The 19,299-nt window shown below is 44.3% G+C and overlaps 1 protein-coding gene across 1 annotated transcript in view; it reads right to left on the minus strand.

The window, feature by feature from the left end:
• HERC2 (HECT and RLD domain containing E3 ubiquitin protein ligase 2) overlaps window positions 1-19,299 on the minus strand; it is a 211,465-nt gene that overhangs the window by 42,245 nt on the left and 149,921 nt on the right. The window contains exons 61-69 of the mRNA XM_017508492.2: window positions 19,162-19,243; window positions 18,902-19,073; window positions 18,023-18,167; window positions 16,932-17,157; window positions 12,164-12,335; window positions 11,123-11,306; window positions 10,414-10,554; window positions 5,953-6,144; window positions 371-524 (exon numbers count right to left, since the gene is read on the minus strand). Coding sequence (XP_017363981.1) covers window positions 371-524; window positions 5,953-6,144; window positions 10,414-10,554; window positions 11,123-11,306; window positions 12,164-12,335; window positions 16,932-17,157; window positions 18,023-18,167; window positions 18,902-19,073; window positions 19,162-19,243 — 1,468 coding nt within the window. The remainder of the gene's footprint in view (window positions 1-370; window positions 525-5,952; window positions 6,145-10,413; window positions 10,555-11,122; window positions 11,307-12,163; window positions 12,336-16,931; window positions 17,158-18,022; window positions 18,168-18,901; window positions 19,074-19,161; window positions 19,244-19,299) is intronic.

Raw genomic sequence — 19,299 nt, forward strand, 5'->3', positions numbered from 1 at the left:
GGGGACACACTGAGGGGTTCTGCAAGTCAGTGATGGTGCAAAGCCAGGAGAATGTCACTCAGAGAGACTTCAGGGGGACACACTGAGGGGTTCTGGGATCTGGCACAGGTTATGTCTAGACCTGGGTTATAATGACCAGGGCATCTGCCTGATTATCATGAAGCTAAACATTTACTTTGTGTGACTTTCTGTATCGTGATTTATTGTGCAAAAGGAGTTTGTTAGAAAAGGGGAGGAGACTGATTTGAAAGCAATCCTGTAACTTCTTTTTATAAAACAGAGATGGTTGTTTCGACTGAAGCAATGACAGAATCACACCGTTCTGAAGGTGGGAAACGCCGCAGCTCCTCCCTGGGGCTGGCCCTCCCACCTGGTATCTTCACTGTGCCGCTGGTGGAGGTGTCGTCGGTGTAAGGGTGGCTACTCTCCACCACCACAGGCTGAGAGGAGAGACGGCCGCTCTGCGAGTCTGTGGCCACGTCCTCCAACTCGGTGACGCAGAGCTCCAGCAGCATATCAGCCACCTGGGGAGGAAGCAAGGACACGAATGAGGAGGCCGACGGCTCCACACCTGGGTCACCTGCATGCTCCCTCTGCTCATCCTGTCCTGGAGCTCCACAATGACAGGGTGGAGCGGAGGGCATGGAGTTTGAGAAGCTGAGTTCAAATCCTGGCTCAGCTTCCTTGCACATAAAACAGAGAGAGCAGAGAGCTTGTAAGGTGCTGATCTGTATTAGAAAGTCGTTGGGTGGGGTGCAGTGGCTCCCACCTGTAATAGAAGCACTTTGGGAGGCTGCGGCAGGCAGATCACTTGAGATCAGCCAGGCCAATATGGTGAAACCCTGTCACAACTAAAAATACAAACAAGTAGCCAGGCATGGTGGCCCACGCCTGTGGTCCCAACTCTCAGGAGGCTGAGGCAGGAGAATCGCCTGAACTCAGGAGACGGAGGGTGCAGTGAGCTGCGATCGTGCCACTGTGTTCCAGCCTGGGTGACAGAGACAGACTGTGTCTCAAAAAAAAAAAAAAAGTGGTGGGAAGGCTTCCAACACACACAACACTGAATACGGGCCAGGTGATAAAATGAAACACCATGGTGACGACAGCTTCTTTTACACCAAGACAAGATTACTTCCTAGTGAGGAACGTCGGCCTCGGAAAGAAAACATCAAGGGAAGGAGCAGCCAGCGAGTGAAAATGACCACAGTCCTGGAAGGCAAAGGAGCCTGCTGGGAGACACGGGATCAAGCCATCCAGGCCAGAGAGAGCAGGAGAGTCTCCGACGGGAGGGGCCCCCGATCCCAACACAGCTGTGCCTCCTGACCCAGGACACTAGGGGCCAGACCCACGCCACATTCTCAACAATCCACAGTGTGGTTTTCTTTTAAAAATTACTGGTGATTGACGTCTTTTAAGATTAAGGTTAAGAGTGGTGATTATAAACTTTGTTATTTTTAAAAACAAATGAGAGAATACGTCATAATAGCAACAATCTATTAACCCACCCTCAATTTTTGAGATGGAGTCTTGCTCTGTCACCAGACTGGAATGCAGTGGCGCAATCTCGGCTCACTGCAGCCTCCGCCTCCTGGGTTCAAGCAATTCTCCTGCCTCAGCCTCCTGAATAGCTGGGATTACAGGCATGCGCCACCACACCCAGCTAATTTTTGTATTTTTAGTAGAGACAGGGTTTCACCATGTTGGCCTGGATGGTCTCAATCTCTTGACCTCGTGATCCGTCCACCTTGGTCTTCCAAAGTGCTGGGATTACAGGTGTGTGCCACCACGCATGGCCAACCCCCACATTTTTAATTCAGAAAAAACAAAACTCTTCTAATGCCCATTCTATACTTTACAGAAATTGATTATTCTTTTTTTTTCTATTTTTCCTCATATTTAGGTATGAAATAGCTTTGCTTAGTAAATATATTATACATTAACAAGCTGTATCACTGTCATATAGGCATGTTTTAAACCTAAATTTGTCTCTCCTTTTGAGTCCCAAATATCAGGTCAGGGCAGGACACTGAAACTGCCATCTTGCCAACCTGGCAAGGGCAGTTTGAAAATGGCTATATCCTTATTCCTGCCTCTCCTGGAACCTGGTTGAGTTACTGAAAGCAAATGTTGGCATCATCAGGCACCCATGTGCAGAGTGGACCAGGGGCTCTGGCCTTCAGAAGGTTCCTCTGCAAAGCCTATCATCTGCAGAGGGGTCACGGCAGAGCTGGGGCTCAGAACACTCAGGGTTCCAACCCATCTCTTCCACCTACAACAAAATGAGTGTGCTCAAGCCACAATGACCTCTCAGCCTCAGCTTCCTTGTCCATATGTAAAGGTAACCCCTACCCTTTGTACTGAGAACGTGGGGATGTGCATGGCAAATGCTCAGCATTATTTTAAGTCGAAGTTCTCAATCATATCCTTCCGTCTCACAAACGCAATACTTATGAAAAACAGTAACAGTACTTATGGCAATTCACCTTGATTTCATCTTGTAGAATTATGCCAAGTAAGTCGTCTCAAAAAACTAGAAAAAAGGAAACCTATAGCTTTTTAGATCTTCATGAACCGCAGATAAAGCAATAACAGGCCCCTAAAATATCCACCAAACCTTTGCTGTGCTTTCAAGACTGCTCAACTCTACCTAAGTACTTTTTCATTTTGGTGATCATGTAAGTTACCAAAATTTCTGACTATCAGAGCTTTGATGTTTCAGAATTGCAGACAAAGGACTATGAACCTGCATTTAATGATTTTTTAAAACAATCTAATTCTACTTTAAAGCTTTAGAAGTTCCTTTAAAGAGAATATTCTGCTTTCTAACTAAAGCCAAAAATCATAATAGGCACAGAAACCGCCTAAACTAAGTGAGAGAATAAGACTTTTCTCCACACAAAGTCACCACTCAGAGAAATGGATGAAGTGTCTGCAGCCAGGAAAGACGCCTCGGGCTGCCTGGCAGGGCGGAACACGGCCGCTTGTAACAAGAGTTCTTAAGGAAGGAGAGCCCATGGCCTTTAGGACTGATGAGTCCTATTTCTAAGACATACTAATAAGACTTTCTACTGCTTTATACTGGCTTTATGCTGCAGACCTGGAGACCACTTCAACAGCTCCTAGCCACCTGTGCCTAACGTTGAGTTTTTTATCCTTCAGTTCCTCAGGTGTACTGGCCACGATTCAGCGCCCAGTGGCCCCATGTGGCTGGTGGCAATGATCTTGGACGGCTCAGGTGCAGAACATTTCCACAATGACAAAGTCCTACTGACCCAGTGCTACCAAATATTAAAAGATATTTTAAAGCTGTAATAGTTAAAATATCATGGTACGAGCGCCTAAAACGTGTTGTAACTAGACCCAAATGCATATGGGAATTTAGAATATAAAACTGGTTTTTAAATCACCAGGGAAAAGATGAATTATTCAATAAATGATGTTAGGGCAACTGGTTTACGGCCGAGTATAAGGTTGGATCCCTACTTTATTTTTATAACAAGATAAATCCCAGGTGGCTAAGAAATGTAAATAATACATGAGATCATAAAAACTTAGAAGGCCAGGCATGGTGGCTCATGCCTGTAATCCCAAGCACTTTGGAAGGTTGAGGTGGGTGGATCGCTTCAGGTCAGCAATTTGAGATCAGCCTGGCCAGCATGGTGAAACCCCATCTCAACTAAAACTACAAAAAATAGCCAAACGTTGCAACACATGCCTGTAATCCCAGCTATTCAGGAGACTGAGGCACAAGAGTCGCTTGATCCCAGGAGGCAGAGGTGGTCCTGGGAGGCCAAGACCATACCACCACACTCCAGCCTGTGTGAAGGAGACTCTGTCTCCAAAAACTTAGAAGAAAATTTAGAAGAACTTATTCAAAACAATGTCACATAAACAAGCATCTGAGTGGACATCCAGTTTGTTGATGATGAAGTTATTTCTGTTCCTTAGTTTTCCTTCTAACGGTCTGGCCCCTCTGCTGTAGGACTGCTGAGGTCCACTCCGCGCCCTGCTTGCCTGGGGATCACCTGCAGCAGCTGCAGAACAGTAAGGGTTGCAGCCAGTTTCTTCTTCTGCTATCTTTGTCCCAGAAGGATACTCGCCAAATGTCAGTCTGATCTCTCCTTTATGAGGTGACTCTTTGGCTATACAGGGGTCAGGGAGCTGCTTGAGGAGACAGTCTGTCCTTTATTGGAGCTCAGGTGCTGAGCTGTGAGCTCCGCTGTTCATTCAGAGCTGCTGGGCAGGTACGTTTAGGTCTGCTGCAGAACTCATAAACCTTTTTTTCCCCAGGTGCTCTGTCCTGGGGAGTTAGGGCTTTATTTATGAGTTTCTATTACGCTGCTGCCTTTTTTCAAGGCTGCCCTAAGAGGCGGCCTAGTCACTGTGTGCCTGCAGAGGCTTTGCTGAGCTGCTGTGGGCTCCGCCCAGCTGCCATGTGAACTTCCCTGCAGTCCTGTTTATATGGGCGTAGTTAGAACTGCCTCGGCAATGGTGGCCCGCCTCTGTAATGGTGGACTCTCTCTGTAATTGCGGGCTGCCTCAGCAATGGCGGACTACCTCCGTAGTGGTGGAGTGCCTCGGTAATGGCGGATGCCCCTCCCCCACAGCTGGAGCATCCCGGGTTCAGCTGTCCTTGCTGTAAAACCCTCAACCCAGAGCGTTTCTAATTGCTGTTTTTTTTTCAGCTGGGGTGGGACCAGCCGAGCCTGATCACCTCTCCCCGCCTCAGAGCCCTTCTTTTTAGTTGAACGGTCGACTCTCTTCAGGTGTTCCAGTCGCCTGCTGAAAAGGTGCTGGGATCTGTGTGATTTCCCCTGCGGCGACTCACTGTGCTGGCTGAAACAGCAGCGCTGAGATTCGTGGCGCTTTTTTGCCTGGGAATCTCCTGGCCTGGCTCCCTGTTTCAGTCTCCCTTTTAATCAGATGAATGCCCATCGATGATAGACTGGACAGCGAAAATGTGGCACATATACACCATGGAATATTATGCAGCCATCAAAAACAATGAGTTCATGCCCTTTGTAGGGACATGGATAAACCTGGAAACCATCATTCTCAGCAAACTGACACAAGAACAGAAAATCAAACACTGCATGTTCTCACTCATAGGTGGGTGTTGAACAGTGAGAACACATGGACACAGGGAGGGGAGCACCACACACTGGGGTCTGTTGGGGGGAAATAGGAGAGGCACAGCAGGGGGTGGGGAGTTGGGGAGAGATAGCAAGGGGAGAGACGCCAGATGTAGGTGATGGGGAGGAAGGCAGCAAATCACACTGCCACGTGTGTACCTATGCAACAATCTTGCATATTCTTCACGTGTACCCCAAAACCTAAAATGCAATTTAAAAAAAAAAAAAAAAAAGAAAGAAAATCCCTGATTGTCTAGTGGTTAGGAAATAAATAAATAAATAAAAATTAAAAGAAGAATGCCAGACACAGTGGCTCACACCTGTAACCCCAGCACTCTGGGTGGATTACTTGAGCCCAGGAATCTGAGACTAGCCTGCACCACATGGTGAAACATCATCTCTTAAAAAAAAAAAACCAAGCATTTTTTAAAGCATAATACAAAACTTAGAAGGCATAAATGAAAAAAAACTAACAGATTTGACCATATAATTAAAAATTTGTACATGACAATATCAAACTAGTATCAAAAGATAAACGGGTGGAAACTGAAAAACATACGACACAAAAGGGACTTACTTCAAGAACTCTGACAAATAATTTTTTTAAAAGATGCACAAATCAGTTCTAAAACAGGTCAAGGATGTCACTGGGGTCGATACTAAAACGTTTTGTGTTAAAGGAGTGCCCCTAACCTGCCGTCAACTAGGATGAAACCCAGCACAAGATCACCAGCGACCCACAGCAGCTCTCCCTTGGAGGGGAGGCTGGCCCAGCGTGGAGGACATGCAGTCAGACAGCCCCGCCCTCCCTGAGACTCACCTGGGGGTAGGCGGTCCCCATGCCGGAAAGCACAGCGGAGAGCACTTCCCTGCCCCTGTCCCCAGCCCGGCTGCACACGGACAGCTTGAGCAGGTCCACCACCACGCGGGTGTCATCAGCAATCAGCAGACTCGTGAACTCATCCAAGGCCTGGGGCTCTGGACCAGCGGTTTTATTTTGGCTTTCAACGTCCTAAGTCAAATAACATCCAACAATTAACATGAGAAATGATACGTTCCGAGATAATAAACGGTCACCAGTTTATCCATAAACTCAGAGGACACATGAATACCAACAAGTGAGGGACCTGAAAGTGTTTAAGATCTTAAGAAAACAGATTAAGAAATGACGGCCCCTAAAATCTCCACCAAGCCATGCATTACGTTTTGAAAACCAATTAACTGTTATATTGCCAATAGCATTTATCAAAAAGGGATGACTTAATCCATAAAGAAATGACAATTTATTACTACGACCAAGTTTGGATCACAGGCAGATACTACAGGGGGAGTTTTGGAATGGAGTTGCATCCTGTAAAATCTACCCTTACCTGTAAGGTATGCTTGGGAATCATTTATAAACTAAATTTGTACTGTATAATTTTACATATGTCTAGATTCTCTCCATAATTCTTTCCTAGGATCTTATTTTAAGAGACTCACTGGCACGTAACACACTGTCCATAATCTCTCACTCCTTGGGCTCACTGAAAACATCATACAAAGAAGTCTTCTTGTGGCCACTCGCGCTTCCCATTCCTGTCATGTCAGCCTAAACACATCGCATCGTGACCCTTCACCTCCCCTCGTTTGCCATGAGCCAGTTCCCAGCATCACTGCACCCCCAGCTCCTACCCCATGGACGTGCCTTGCCCAGGATGGCTACCCCCACCCGGCCTGTCAGCACACAAGAGGTTCCTGGAGGGCAGCATCGGGGCTGAGCTCGTGGAAAAGGGAAAGGCCGTTTGTCAGAGCCAGGGGCTCCCACCGCTTCTGACCCAGCATGGGAACCGCTGTGACCCTGTGCAGAGCAGCGGGTAGGCCAAGCCCTTCTCATCCCCCAGGCAGAGTCTGGCTCCCCAGAGGGAGAATGAGAGCTAAGGGAAGTGCCTCTGTTCTCTCCTGATTTCCAGACCTCAGCAAATCCAGCGCAACTCTTTCCACAAACATAAACATGGCAGGGGAAGAAGAGCCCCACACGTTCCCCTTAAGGGAAAATGATCCAACCAGTGGGCCCTGGAAACACACATCACTCTGATTTAGGAACAAGGTTCTTCTCCCTTTAGGGAAACAAACCTTGCTCCTGCCTCTGCCTGCAGACCCAAGGAGCAAGTGAAATTCATTATAAATGTTGACATTCCAGAGCATAGCTCACTGAAGGACAGCAAAAGCATTCAGTGCAACATACAATCTTTAGTCTTGAGATTGAAATGTGCCTAATATTTTTTTGATGAGGGTGTCTTAAAATACACACACACACACACACACACACACACACACAGAAAATATCTCCAAGAATTGCTAAGGAAGAAAATCACTAGCAGCATATTCTTAAATATGAATCATAGTTAATATGAACATTAAAACTGCTTTGCCTTAAATTCATGAGTCAAACCAAAACTGAAATAACAGAAATTCAGGGTTACAATCTGGATAATGCCTATGTCTCATAAATAAATGGGAGGAAATAAATCATATCATCCTTCTACCTAAAAACAAAAATGTTGCCTTCCTCAGATTAAGTTCTACGTTAAACCCTCATCCCAGGACACTGCCAAAAATGAGAAGTTGATTCCAGACACCTAATTTATAAATAGAGACTTTCTTATTGCCATGGATGGTTACAAATAATTTCCGTTGGACATATTTTCTGCCAGTAGTAACAGCATAATAAATCAAGGGTTCCAAATGTAACTAAAAATAAAGCATTTGTCCCCAAGATGGGAAGGCTGGCATGGGAGCACACACGAGCAGGGCCCAGCCTGGTGTGGGGAGTGCCTCAGCATGCTGGGGAGAGCATCCACACATGGGGAGCTGGAGAGACAGAGCCCAGTCAAGTGAGGAAGGTCCCAGCCTCTGGGTTCAACACGGAGGTGGGGGGAGGGCCAGAGGTCACACAGGGTGACCACGGAGGTCCATGAAGCAGACTGGTTCTGAGGGTCAGAGGCTGCACAGAGGAAGAAGGGTACCCACCACGGAGGGCAGGACAGCCAGATCGGAGGCTGGTTGTCTAAGGAGAATGAACTTCAAGTGAACAGCCTGTTGATGACAGGAGACCACCATTCAGAGAAGGAAGTTCCAAATACAGAAAGGATGAAAACTGGAATAAATCCCAGTTGGATTAGAATCAATCATATTCGTGTGAACTGGTGGTTTTCCTTATATGTAAATATGTGACAACAGAAATACTGATGTAGGCCAAACACGGTGGCTCACACCTGTAATCCTGGCACTTTAAGAGGCCAAGCCAGGCAGATCACTTGAGCTCAGGAGTTCAAGGCCAGCCTGGGCAACGTGACGAAACCCTATCTTTAAAAAGAAAAAAAAAAAAAAAATACAAAAATTAGCCAGGTGTGGTGGTACACGCCTGTAGCTGCAGCTACTTGAAAGACTGAGGTGGGAGGATGGCTTGACACCAGGAGGTTGGGGTGCAATGAGCCAAGATGGTGCCACTGCACTACAGCCTGGGCAACAGAGCAAGACCCTGTCTCAAAACAACAACAAAACTGACGTATGTACCTCTTACGTTACACATACACAGTCATTCTCTAGCTCTGTTGCCCAAACAGCAATAAGCACACGAAGGCCCCAGGTCTCAACCTTTCGATGCCCTGCTCCACCGGAAACAGCCAGGTCTTCCTGGGCAACAGTGGCTTCCTGTGTTGGAGCATAAGACATCTTGTTGAGCCTGGCATTTTGTGTTGTGCCAAAAAGCCAGCAGCCACTCAGTGAACGAAGGGATTATGCCAGAAGGACAGACAAAATTCTACCAACTGTGTAAAGAGGAGTTAACCCCAATCCTCCACCAACTCTTCTAAAAAACAGAAGAGTAAGAAACACCCTCCAACTCAATCTATGAAGCCAATATTGCTATAACACCCAAACCAAAGACAATACAAGGAAACTACAGAGCCATGTCCCTTATGAATACAGATGTAAAAATCTTCGACGAAATAGCAGCAAACCAAATCTAGCCACATACAAAAGTATTATACACCAAGAAATATGGAAAGAGAGGAGGAATAAGCCCCGTAGTGCTGGGCTGGAATTAAAAGCATTGATTTGGGCTCTTCACGGTTTTTATGATACAGACAAAAGCAGAAGGATAAATAAATGCCTGTGTGCATGGCTCTGTTTGCTGAGAGGGCCTAAGCAAACACACTTGGTAACAATCAGCTTAGCAGGCACCCAATCTTGGTTTCCAGACCCTACAAGCCATTAGCAGGAACCATGGCTTCCTGGAGAAATGGCTGACTCCAGGCAGAGCACCGGAGGTGAAAGACGACTCTGGAGCCCGTTGCTGTGCTGGAAAGGAAGGAAGAGCCCTAAGATTACGGGGGCACATCAGACAAAGGAGCCAGTCCACAGGAGTACCAACGACCAGTGCACGGGAGTCCCAGTGACCAACACTGGGACAACTTGGGTGTCAAATGACAAAAGCAACAAATGTCACTATTTGACTAAGACATGAACTTGAGTCTATACAATGTAAACACACAGGTAGGCAGGTGGGTGGGAGACGGACAGATGAAAACGGAAAGCTCTCCCTTGCAAAACAATGGCAACGATTACATTCCAGAAGTGACAATCAATGTGAAAAACGAAAATGTGACAACCACCACAGTAACAATGGATTCAGCTAGAATCTTTAAGATGCTAAAAATGGGTAGGTAAAAGTATGATGAGCAGCAAGACACTGGCATCATCGCAAAGGCACCCCTCCATGAGCACTTAACACACTTACTGACTTCCAGGGGAGAAACTTGGCAGAGACCCTTAACCAAGTGATAAGCTACATCACCAGTGATGCAGCAAATCAACAATGCCTGAGTCCCAGTGGAGGCACGGACGGAACTCAGCACCATTCCTGTGGTGTCTGCCAAAATGGAGGAGCTGAAGGACGGTTCCACACTGAGGACGAAAGAGACAGCGCACCGTCGTAGACGGGGTGCTGGGCCTGCAAGGGTGCTATGGGAGGATGAGCAAGCTCCGAGTACCTCGGCGGGTTTGAAAGTAATCCTGGATCGAGCTGCAGTCCAGGAGGAATATACGCGGAAGCAGTAAGCAGGGACAGGGACTGTGTCCTGCAGATTCCCACTCGTGCTTCCAAGGCGCTAGCAGGTGGAGAGCCCAGGTGAACAGCAGAGGAATAGACTGTGTTCTACTTGTAGGTACTACTTCTGCATCTGTGTGCATTTAAGATAATTTCACAATACAAAGTTAAAGAAGAACAGCTCTTCACCTCTTTGGTTTTGGTCATGGTTTCTGCAATGATGCTTGCGGCTCCCGGGTCATCCGTCACTGGGATAAATGGCCGAGCGGAGGCTGAGGGGGCTGATGGAGTCACTGCAGAGGGGGTCACCGCGTCCTCAGAGGAAACAATCTAGGTGAAGAATGCACAGCAGGGGAAGTTTAAGCGGAAAAACTCAATACATTTCCTACGCAAGTCCCAAAATGCCTTATCTAAAAACTACCTGGGCTGTTTGGAAAGTTCCAGATTTTACAGAGGTAACATGGCGCCGACCCAACATAGCCGCTATCACCCCATTCAGGCCTAGAACAGCCGTGCAAAGTCGAGTACATCCATATTTTCAAGAAAAACTATTCCTCTTCACAGCAGGTCACATGAACCAGACTAAAATGAGCTCACATATCTTCAAATTGGTTCTTTCACCAAAGTAAGTTACTAAAATTTTTGACTATTAGAACTTTAAGGTTTCAGAATTGCAGACAAAGACTGTGAACTTGCATTTAATGATTTTTTTTAAAAAAGAAATCTAATTCCACTGAAGCACTTTAAAAGTTCCTTTACAGAGCTTCTAAGTATAGCCAAAAATCAAAGCAGCAGGCACAGAAACAGCCTAAACTAAGTGATGGAATGAGACCTTCCCGGACACAAGGCAGCCACCTTTTCCCTTCTGATCTACCGTTGCTTTACGACTCACTTTTACCTCTCTCTTTTCTTGCCATGGACTTGGACTCAGTCCGTCTTCAATATCAACGACCAGCGTGCAGTCATCTCCGTTCATGGGACTGGCCATGGCAGATGCGTCGGACGGGGCTGCCGACGAGAATGAGGGGCACTCCACCGGGGCCATCATGCCAGCCGGCATCAGGGCCCCGACCACAGCATCTCTGTCGGGACACAAAGCCAGGCCTGTGGTGAGCGGCCTGCTTCCCTGCACCACAGAAAGTGGCGAGGCAGGACTAGTGCACACTGAGGCATTTTCTCATTTTTACTGAATCCATGTAAAAGAGTTTTAGAAAAATACCAAACGTTATCAACATGAATCCTTTGGCTAACAGCTAAAATGTTTACTCTGAATCTTATTTATTTGAAAAACCAGAGTAATGGCAGGTGAAAAACTGCCAAACATAAAAACCAGACCAGAATGAGACTCTGGGTCTCCCTGAGAAATCTCCTTGGGCTGCTGAGAGAGCCTTAGGGCTGCATAACTGATCATCAGGCAATCCTGTGTTTGCTGAAAGCCACATACTGAGCAGCGAGCACTCAATGGCCTCTAATGAATGACTCTTTTTGTTCCGAAACTAATTTTCCTATGTAAGTACACCTGTCAAGTCCACATGCGCGATATATTAGTAGATGGGCACAGCAGAAAAATACTGCAAAGGCCACATTAGCAAAACAGCCTTCTCAAGTCAGCAAAGGGGACCCTAAGTCGTCTCAGACATCACTATAACTTAGTATCGCCTAATTCTTCTTTTTTTCCCCCAAATATTAATGGTCAGAGTCTACTGGCCAAAAAGAATAATGAAAATGTCCAAATTAGTTTTCTAATTCATATTTCAATGCTTATTAAAACACACACAAAGATATCATCAATCACCATGAAAGAACACGTGACTTATAACACACAGCATTTAAAGACAACAATATGACATTTTTGGAGACATTTGATCAATGAAAAAAAATCACAAAAACCTGAAGCTCACATAATTGCAGAATTTCAAAAATTAGCACACAAGCCTACCTGGCATACATGATTTGCAATGCTGTTAGAATGTGCGATAAGGCCTGCTGTTTGGCCAGATTTCCATCCAACGACAGGAGAATCTTGGCAAGAGAAGGGCGGTTTGGCTTAGAACTACTTGCACCACTTATTTTATTACTAGCAGCAGAAGAATCGGCATCTGAAGGCACGCCTATAAGAGGAAAATAAAATTGGCATTTTGTTTTTAAGATCGCAGTTTGCTCTGTTTCTATAAAGTCTGACCTTATAGGTTTGTTCCAAAACACACTGCAATCTGCATCATTTTGCTATTTCGCAGAGTACCTCTTAAGCTCATTAACAGGCCTTCAGAATAAGAAAACCACTTATCCATGCTTCCATAAAGAAGCTATTCTCAGCAAAGTTTCACTATAACTGCAAAAAGATGTAGATGCTTTTATAAAATGCACTTACAAATGCTACAATTCCTGTATTATCTCACCCCAGTAAGGCAAGACAAAAAAGCATACAAAACAGCAAATAGAGAAGACGTTCACCAATGAAGTCTGATCAGGCTCACTTACCTGTCAACTCCCAGGTCTCAGCAGTGAGAGGGAGCAGGTGTGTCAACTCATCCAAGCTGATACACAGATTTAATGCAATTCCTACCAGAATTCCCAGCAAGCGTTTTCGTAGACAGACAAGATTATTCTAAAATGTATATGGATGGTATCACACTGGCCATGAAGGAAAAAATATTAAAAAAATAATAATAATAAATAGAATGTATATGGAAAGGCAAAGGAACAAGAATAGAAATAGAAAAATAAGAATGGGGGGAGGAACGAGTGTACCCAGTTTCAAAAGTGGTTGTGAGACCATAACCAAAACTGGGTGGTACTGACGTAAGGATCAATGGAATCAGAAATAAGACAGAGAGCCCAGAAATGGACCCACACATATGCCTCAGTGACTGTCGACCCAAGCGCAAGAGCAAGGCTGTGGAGGCAGGATAGCCTTTCAACACATGGTGGTGGAGCCACTGGGCGCCCACCGGCAGAAACCCAAACTTCAGCCTAAGTCTACACCTTATGCAAAATTAGATCCAAATGGATCATGACTTAAGTAGAAAATACAAAACTACAGATCGTTTAGGAAAAAAATAGGAGACAGTCTTTAGGATCTAGCACTAGGCAGAAGTATACTTAGACTTGACACCAAAAGTATGGTCTATAAAAGAAAAAAGCTGATGAATTAGACTTCAACATAATTATGAAAGAAAACAAAAAGACAAGCTACAGACCAGGAGAAAACATTTGCATAAGATACATCTGCCAAAGGACTAGAAACATCTACGATATATAATGAACTCTTCAAACTCAACAGAAAAAAAAAGCCAATTAGAAAAGGTCATGAATAGCTGGGCATGGTGGCGCGTGCCTGTAATCCCAGCTGCTGGGGAGGCTGAGGCAGGAGAATTGCCTGAACCCAGGAGGTGGAGGTTGCGGTGAGCCGAGATCGCGCCATTGCACTCCAGCCTGGGTAACGTGAGTGAAACTCCGTCTCAAAAAAAAAAAAAACAAACAAACAAAAAAGAAAAGGTCATGAAGACACATTTTACCAAAGAGGAGATATGGACAGTAAATAAGCACATGAAGATGTTTTTAACGTAATTAGCCGTAAGGAAAGTATAAACTAAAACCACAATGAGATATCATGACCCATCTATTGGCATGCCTAACTTTGAAAAAGATGACGAGGATACGGGAAAAACCGGACCATCCCTCCACTGCTAATGAGAATATAAAACGGTATACCCATTCTGGGAAACAGGTTGGCAGCTTCTCATCATGTTAAACATAGTTACCATACGACCAGCAATCCTGGGTATTTATGTCAAAGAAATAACTTATTTTCCCATCAAGTGAATTTTCATTCACCTGTATATGAATGACATGGTAGTTTTATTTGTCACAGCCAAAACCTAGAAGTAATCCAAATGTCCTTCAATGGCTGAGTATTCCACAGAATACTGAACAAAGTACGTAACATGTAACAACTTGTATGAATCTCCAGAGGATTAGGCTGAGTGGGAAAAGCCAAACTCAGAAGTTATATGCATAATGTGACGTGAAAAGAGCTGTATGTTAAGAAACTACTGAGTAATTTGAACCAGAAAAAAGACGAGGAGAGTCAAGCCTTATCTTCATCTGCCCCAGAAGACAGCACAAGGCGAAATCACTCGCCCCAGTTCATACAGCCAGTAACTGTCACGGCCAGAAGATCACGTTCCACTTATTCATAAGAGCAGATGCTGCTGGAGCCTAAATGTGCCCTCCTGAGAGATTAGGGGAAAAACAAGATATTTGTATGAGGAGATGAGGTTCCCTTTAAAAACAAACCAAAAACATGCTAGCAAGGATCAATCTGAATATTCCCATACAGTAGAAGAAATGGTATTTTTAAGAGACCGTTTAATAATCTGAAACTCTTAGAGACAATCTAACAAAAGATATGGAAGACCTATGCAACACTGGGACTAGAAAACACTGCTGAGAGAAATTAAACACCTAACAAATAAAGACAAACATTATGTTCACAGGTTAGAAGACTAAACGCTGTGAATCCACCCTTTCCACGTTGACACAGAATTAACATAATCCTCAACAAAATCCCAACCAGGCGGTTTTTATAAAAACTAACAAGCTCATTTTAAAAGTTATATGAAAATGCAAAGGGCCTACAACAGCCAAAATATATTTGAAAAAGAACAAAGTGGAAGAAATGTTACAACCTGAGTTCAGGGCTTTCATAAAGCTGTAGTAATCAAGGCAATATGGTATTGCCACCAAAATCCACAAATAAATCAATGAAACAGGACTGAGAGTCCAGAAATAGATCCATACATCCACAGACAACTGATTTCTGACAAAGATGAAAGGCAATTCAGTAGAAAAAGCAAAGTTTCTCAAAAAATACAACTGAAACAACTGGAAAATCATGCCAAAAAAAAAGCCTTTCAATCTGAATCTCCCACCAAATATAAAATTTAATCAACTGATCATAGATATACAAGTCTAAAACTGTAAAATTTCTGTAACAGAACATAGAGAATCTTAAAAATCTGGAGGCAAAGGTTTTGTAGACACAACATCAAAAGTATGCTCTACAAAAGAATAAAATGAAATTGAAAACCTCTAACCTTTAAGATTCACCTGTGAAGAGACTAAAATGACAAGCCACATTGACAGAAAACATTAGCAAATTATTTCTTTAGCAAAGGACTTGTGTCCAGAATATATAAGGAACTCTCAAGCTCAGGAAGAAAACAACCAACCTAATTTTAAATATGGGCAAAAGACTCAAATGGACATTCACCAAAAAACGTATCTGATTCACAAATAAGCAAGATGCTTAATATCATTAGTTATTTATGAAATGCAAATTAAAACCACAAAGAGACACCACTATACATCTATCAGTATAACTAAACCTAAAGACTGAGCATATCAAGTATTAACAAAAATGTGGAGGACCTGGCCCTCTGGAATATCCACTTTGCAAAAGAGCATGTAGCTTCTTCAGAAGCTGGACATACACCTACCAGAGGGTCCAACCACTCCTCTCCTAGGAGTTTACTCAAGAGAATTTCAAGTAGATGTCCACACACAAGCTTGTATGGAAAGTCCATTTGCAATTTCTCTTGTAGTTAAAAACTGGAAACAGCCCAAACATTCATAAACAGAAAAATGGATCAACAAGTTGCATCTGTTTATCCTAAGGTACTATTCAACAACTGAAAAAGAATAAACTACTGATACATGCAACATAAGGGAATCCCAAAATTATTACGCTGAGTGGAAAAAGATTTTAAAAAAGAGCATATGCTGTATGATTCCACTTATAGTAAGCTGTAAAACATGCAAACTGGCCTGCCACAGTGCCTCATGCCTATAATCCCAGCACTTTGGGAGGCCAAAGTGGGAGGATCACTTGAGCTCAAGAGTTCAAGACCAACCTGAACCACATGGCAAAACCCCTTTCTCCCCAAAAACAAACAAACAAAAATTAGCTGGGCATAATGACATGGGCCTGTAGTCCCAGTTATTCAGGAGGCTGAGGTGGGAGGATCACTTGAGCCCAGGAGGTGGAAGCTTCAGTGAGCCAAGATCATGCCACTGCATTCCAGCCTAGGCAACAGAGTGAGACCCTATCTCCTCCTACCCTCAGGACCAAAAAAAAAAAAAAACACCAGACGACAACAACAAAAAGAAAACATGTGAACTGATCCATAGGGACAGAAATTAAGTTGGTGCTTACGGCAGGAAGGAGGGGGGTTAAAAGCAAAAGGGAGGGTTACAGAGGGCCAGAAACTCTGGAGTAGTGTGTGAGTTCAGTATCTTTCATGGATCATACATATTTCAATTTTCAGAGGCGATCAAAATGTTTCCTTTAAATAGGTGCAGTTTATTATACGTAAATTATAACCGAGTAAGGCTGTTAAAGAATACAAAGGCGCCCAGTACAGTGCCTGTATCTCTCAGGTAATTATCAGGAGTCCTGTTTATACACATAAACAGCACAGCCAGTTCCCCTGATCATAAATACAGCAATCAGCAACATACTTTCTTCTAAAATTTTCAGCCCAGCATGCATAAATCGCATGAGAGCACACCATAATTCTTCTGTGTCTTTAGATTTATAATGCAATTAACACAGCACTACAACCTCTAATGTGTTGGCACAAATCAACCTACAAGGTTGCTGCAACCTACAGAAAAATCTCAGACAAGATACAAATCTGTGTTACCTAAATAGGAAGCACCTAAAGGGTCTCTTGCAGTCTGGAAGAGGACAGGCTCGTGGACAGAGGGTGTGGCCACATCCACGGTTGTCCACGCCACACTGTGGGACGACCCGCAAGCCACGCGTGTGATCTTCTGGCCTTCTAAGCCTTGCACGAGGGTGGGTTTCCTGTTAACTGTGGTTGTGCCATTGCCCTGCTGGCCATGGTCATTGTCACCCCAAGCGTACACCTGTTTAAGAGGAAAAAAAGCTTACAATTTTTCAACATTTCAAGGTGTCTTCTTTAAATTTACTTCAAAATGCTTCATGTGTATGCCACAGTAGTTAAAAGAATTGAGTTCTTAAAGGTAAAAACAAACCATTTTGCGATCTTACAAAATGGCACCAGTGTACAATTCTCAAGAAAAACTAACCAGAAAAATGCTTGCCAATAACTATGAAAAGATTATTTTCTTAATATTAATCCAGTTAATTCTGTTTTGTTCCAAGGCACACAGAAGGTCCTCTCTTCAACTAAGGGCAATAATTTTTCCACTTTTATTTTGCAAAGAAAAAGGACCAAAAACAATGTGCTCATTTTTCAAATAAGTTGCTTCTTGGCCTTATAGAATTGTAAAGTATAATTCATTTTGACTAAAAAACAGTAATGGTAATTTTGTTTTCATAAATAAAATTTTAAATGGAATATCCACAAGCCAGTCATGGCATAGGCTTCTCAAAGCAGAAGAGAGATAACATTTGTCAAGCATCAGCTCTGTCTCTAAAATGAGGCACGTATCCTTCCTCACCAGTCAGCAATTCTCTAAAGGAAAGTCTTGTAATACGTTGTAGCAGCAGCATCTTCAAGGATAACAATCTTTCCACACTTTCATGTGGACTTCAGAGTGGGAACGCCTCTTTTCTGAGGACCCCACCCCACAAACCCTGCTGCTGAGTGGGCAGAATGGGCAAAATGAATGGGTCCCACCCTCATGGTTCTTCAAGCAGTAAGACTCAGCGGATTTCATCCACAGCTGCAATTTCCACAGGATGAGGGCTGTGTCCTGATGCTCAAGTCGGGATGGCACGCCACCCTCAGGCCACCTGCAGCCTTACCTGCCCTGAGTCTGTGACTGCCAGGCAGTGCAGGGCCCCGACAGCCACATGCACGATCTTCTTCCCTCTCAGTCCTTCCACCACCTGTGGCTTCCGCACGTGCACGTCAGAGCCGTGGCCCAACCTGAAGTAATCCCCCTTCCCCCTGAGAGAAAGACAATGGTGGAGTGTCACAATATGGTTATGGTCTGGCAATGCTGTACAAGAAAACACTCACCATCCCACATCTTTTACAGCCAGCTCAATGACATCACAAACAGCACCCAAGGTCTCTGAATTTATATTCAAAATCATACACCATTAAATTCAAATTAACTTATTAAATCTGCTGTCAAAAACCTTAATATCTTAATACATGTTTTACGATATTCAAGTTACTGTTGTAGGTTTTCCTATAAAGAGACTGAAAATAAGACACACTACTGCAAACACCTATCCAAAGTCCTATCTGGTATCCATCTTTCTCAAGCTGCCTCTGGTCATAACATTGGCACTAGGGCCTGACACACCATCCAAGGCCAGTCCAGGCACCTGCTCTTTCCCGTATTAATAAAACAAGCTTTTACAAGAAATACATGTTAACTTTTACAGGGTCAAAGGATTCAGAAGGTTATTTGCTCTCATTTTATCCTTAGCCTTCAGCAGAAGAAACCCTTCCTAAGAACCTCATCCAAACAGGAAAGGTAAGTAGCCTAAAATTTTTCTAGTATTTTCAAAATGACTCAGTTACAATGGGAAATTTCTTCTTGTACTACTGTCACTAATCCCAACTCAATATCATTTAAAGGCCAAGGATGCATGCATAAGAAAGAATCCGCCAGGTTCCCTGCATGCACCTGCGCAAGCACGCACGCCGTGACAGGGAGGAAGTTTACGTACCATGTCCACACCACTCCAGACTTGGTGAGGGCCAGGGAGAACTGAGCTCCACACTCAATCTGGCAAACGCCCTGTCCGTTGAGCCTCTCAATGTTCTGGGGAACGTTGCAGCCTTCACTTCCACCCCGGCCCAATTTCCCAAAGTCACCATCACCCCAGGAAAATACCAAACCTAGGTTCAAGAATATACACATGCTTCAGGCCAGCGTTTCACATCACTCCACCCCACCCAGAAGCACAGAACCGTGCCAGGCACCCACCTTCATCGGTCAGAGCCAGGGTCTGCGCGTCTCTGCTCCCACATGCAACCTGGATTACTCTGTGACCGAGAAGGACTTTCACCTACTCAATTACAAATTTAAAAAGAGAATCAAGCAAAGGCATTTCCCACAGACTGA

The sequence above is a fragment of the Cebus imitator genome, unplaced genomic scaffold, assembly GCF_001604975.1.
Source record: "Cebus imitator isolate Cc_AM_T3 unplaced genomic scaffold, Cebus_imitator-1.0 Scaffold392, whole genome shotgun sequence".
Lineage (NCBI taxonomy): Eukaryota > Metazoa > Chordata > Mammalia > Primates > Cebidae > Cebus > Cebus imitator.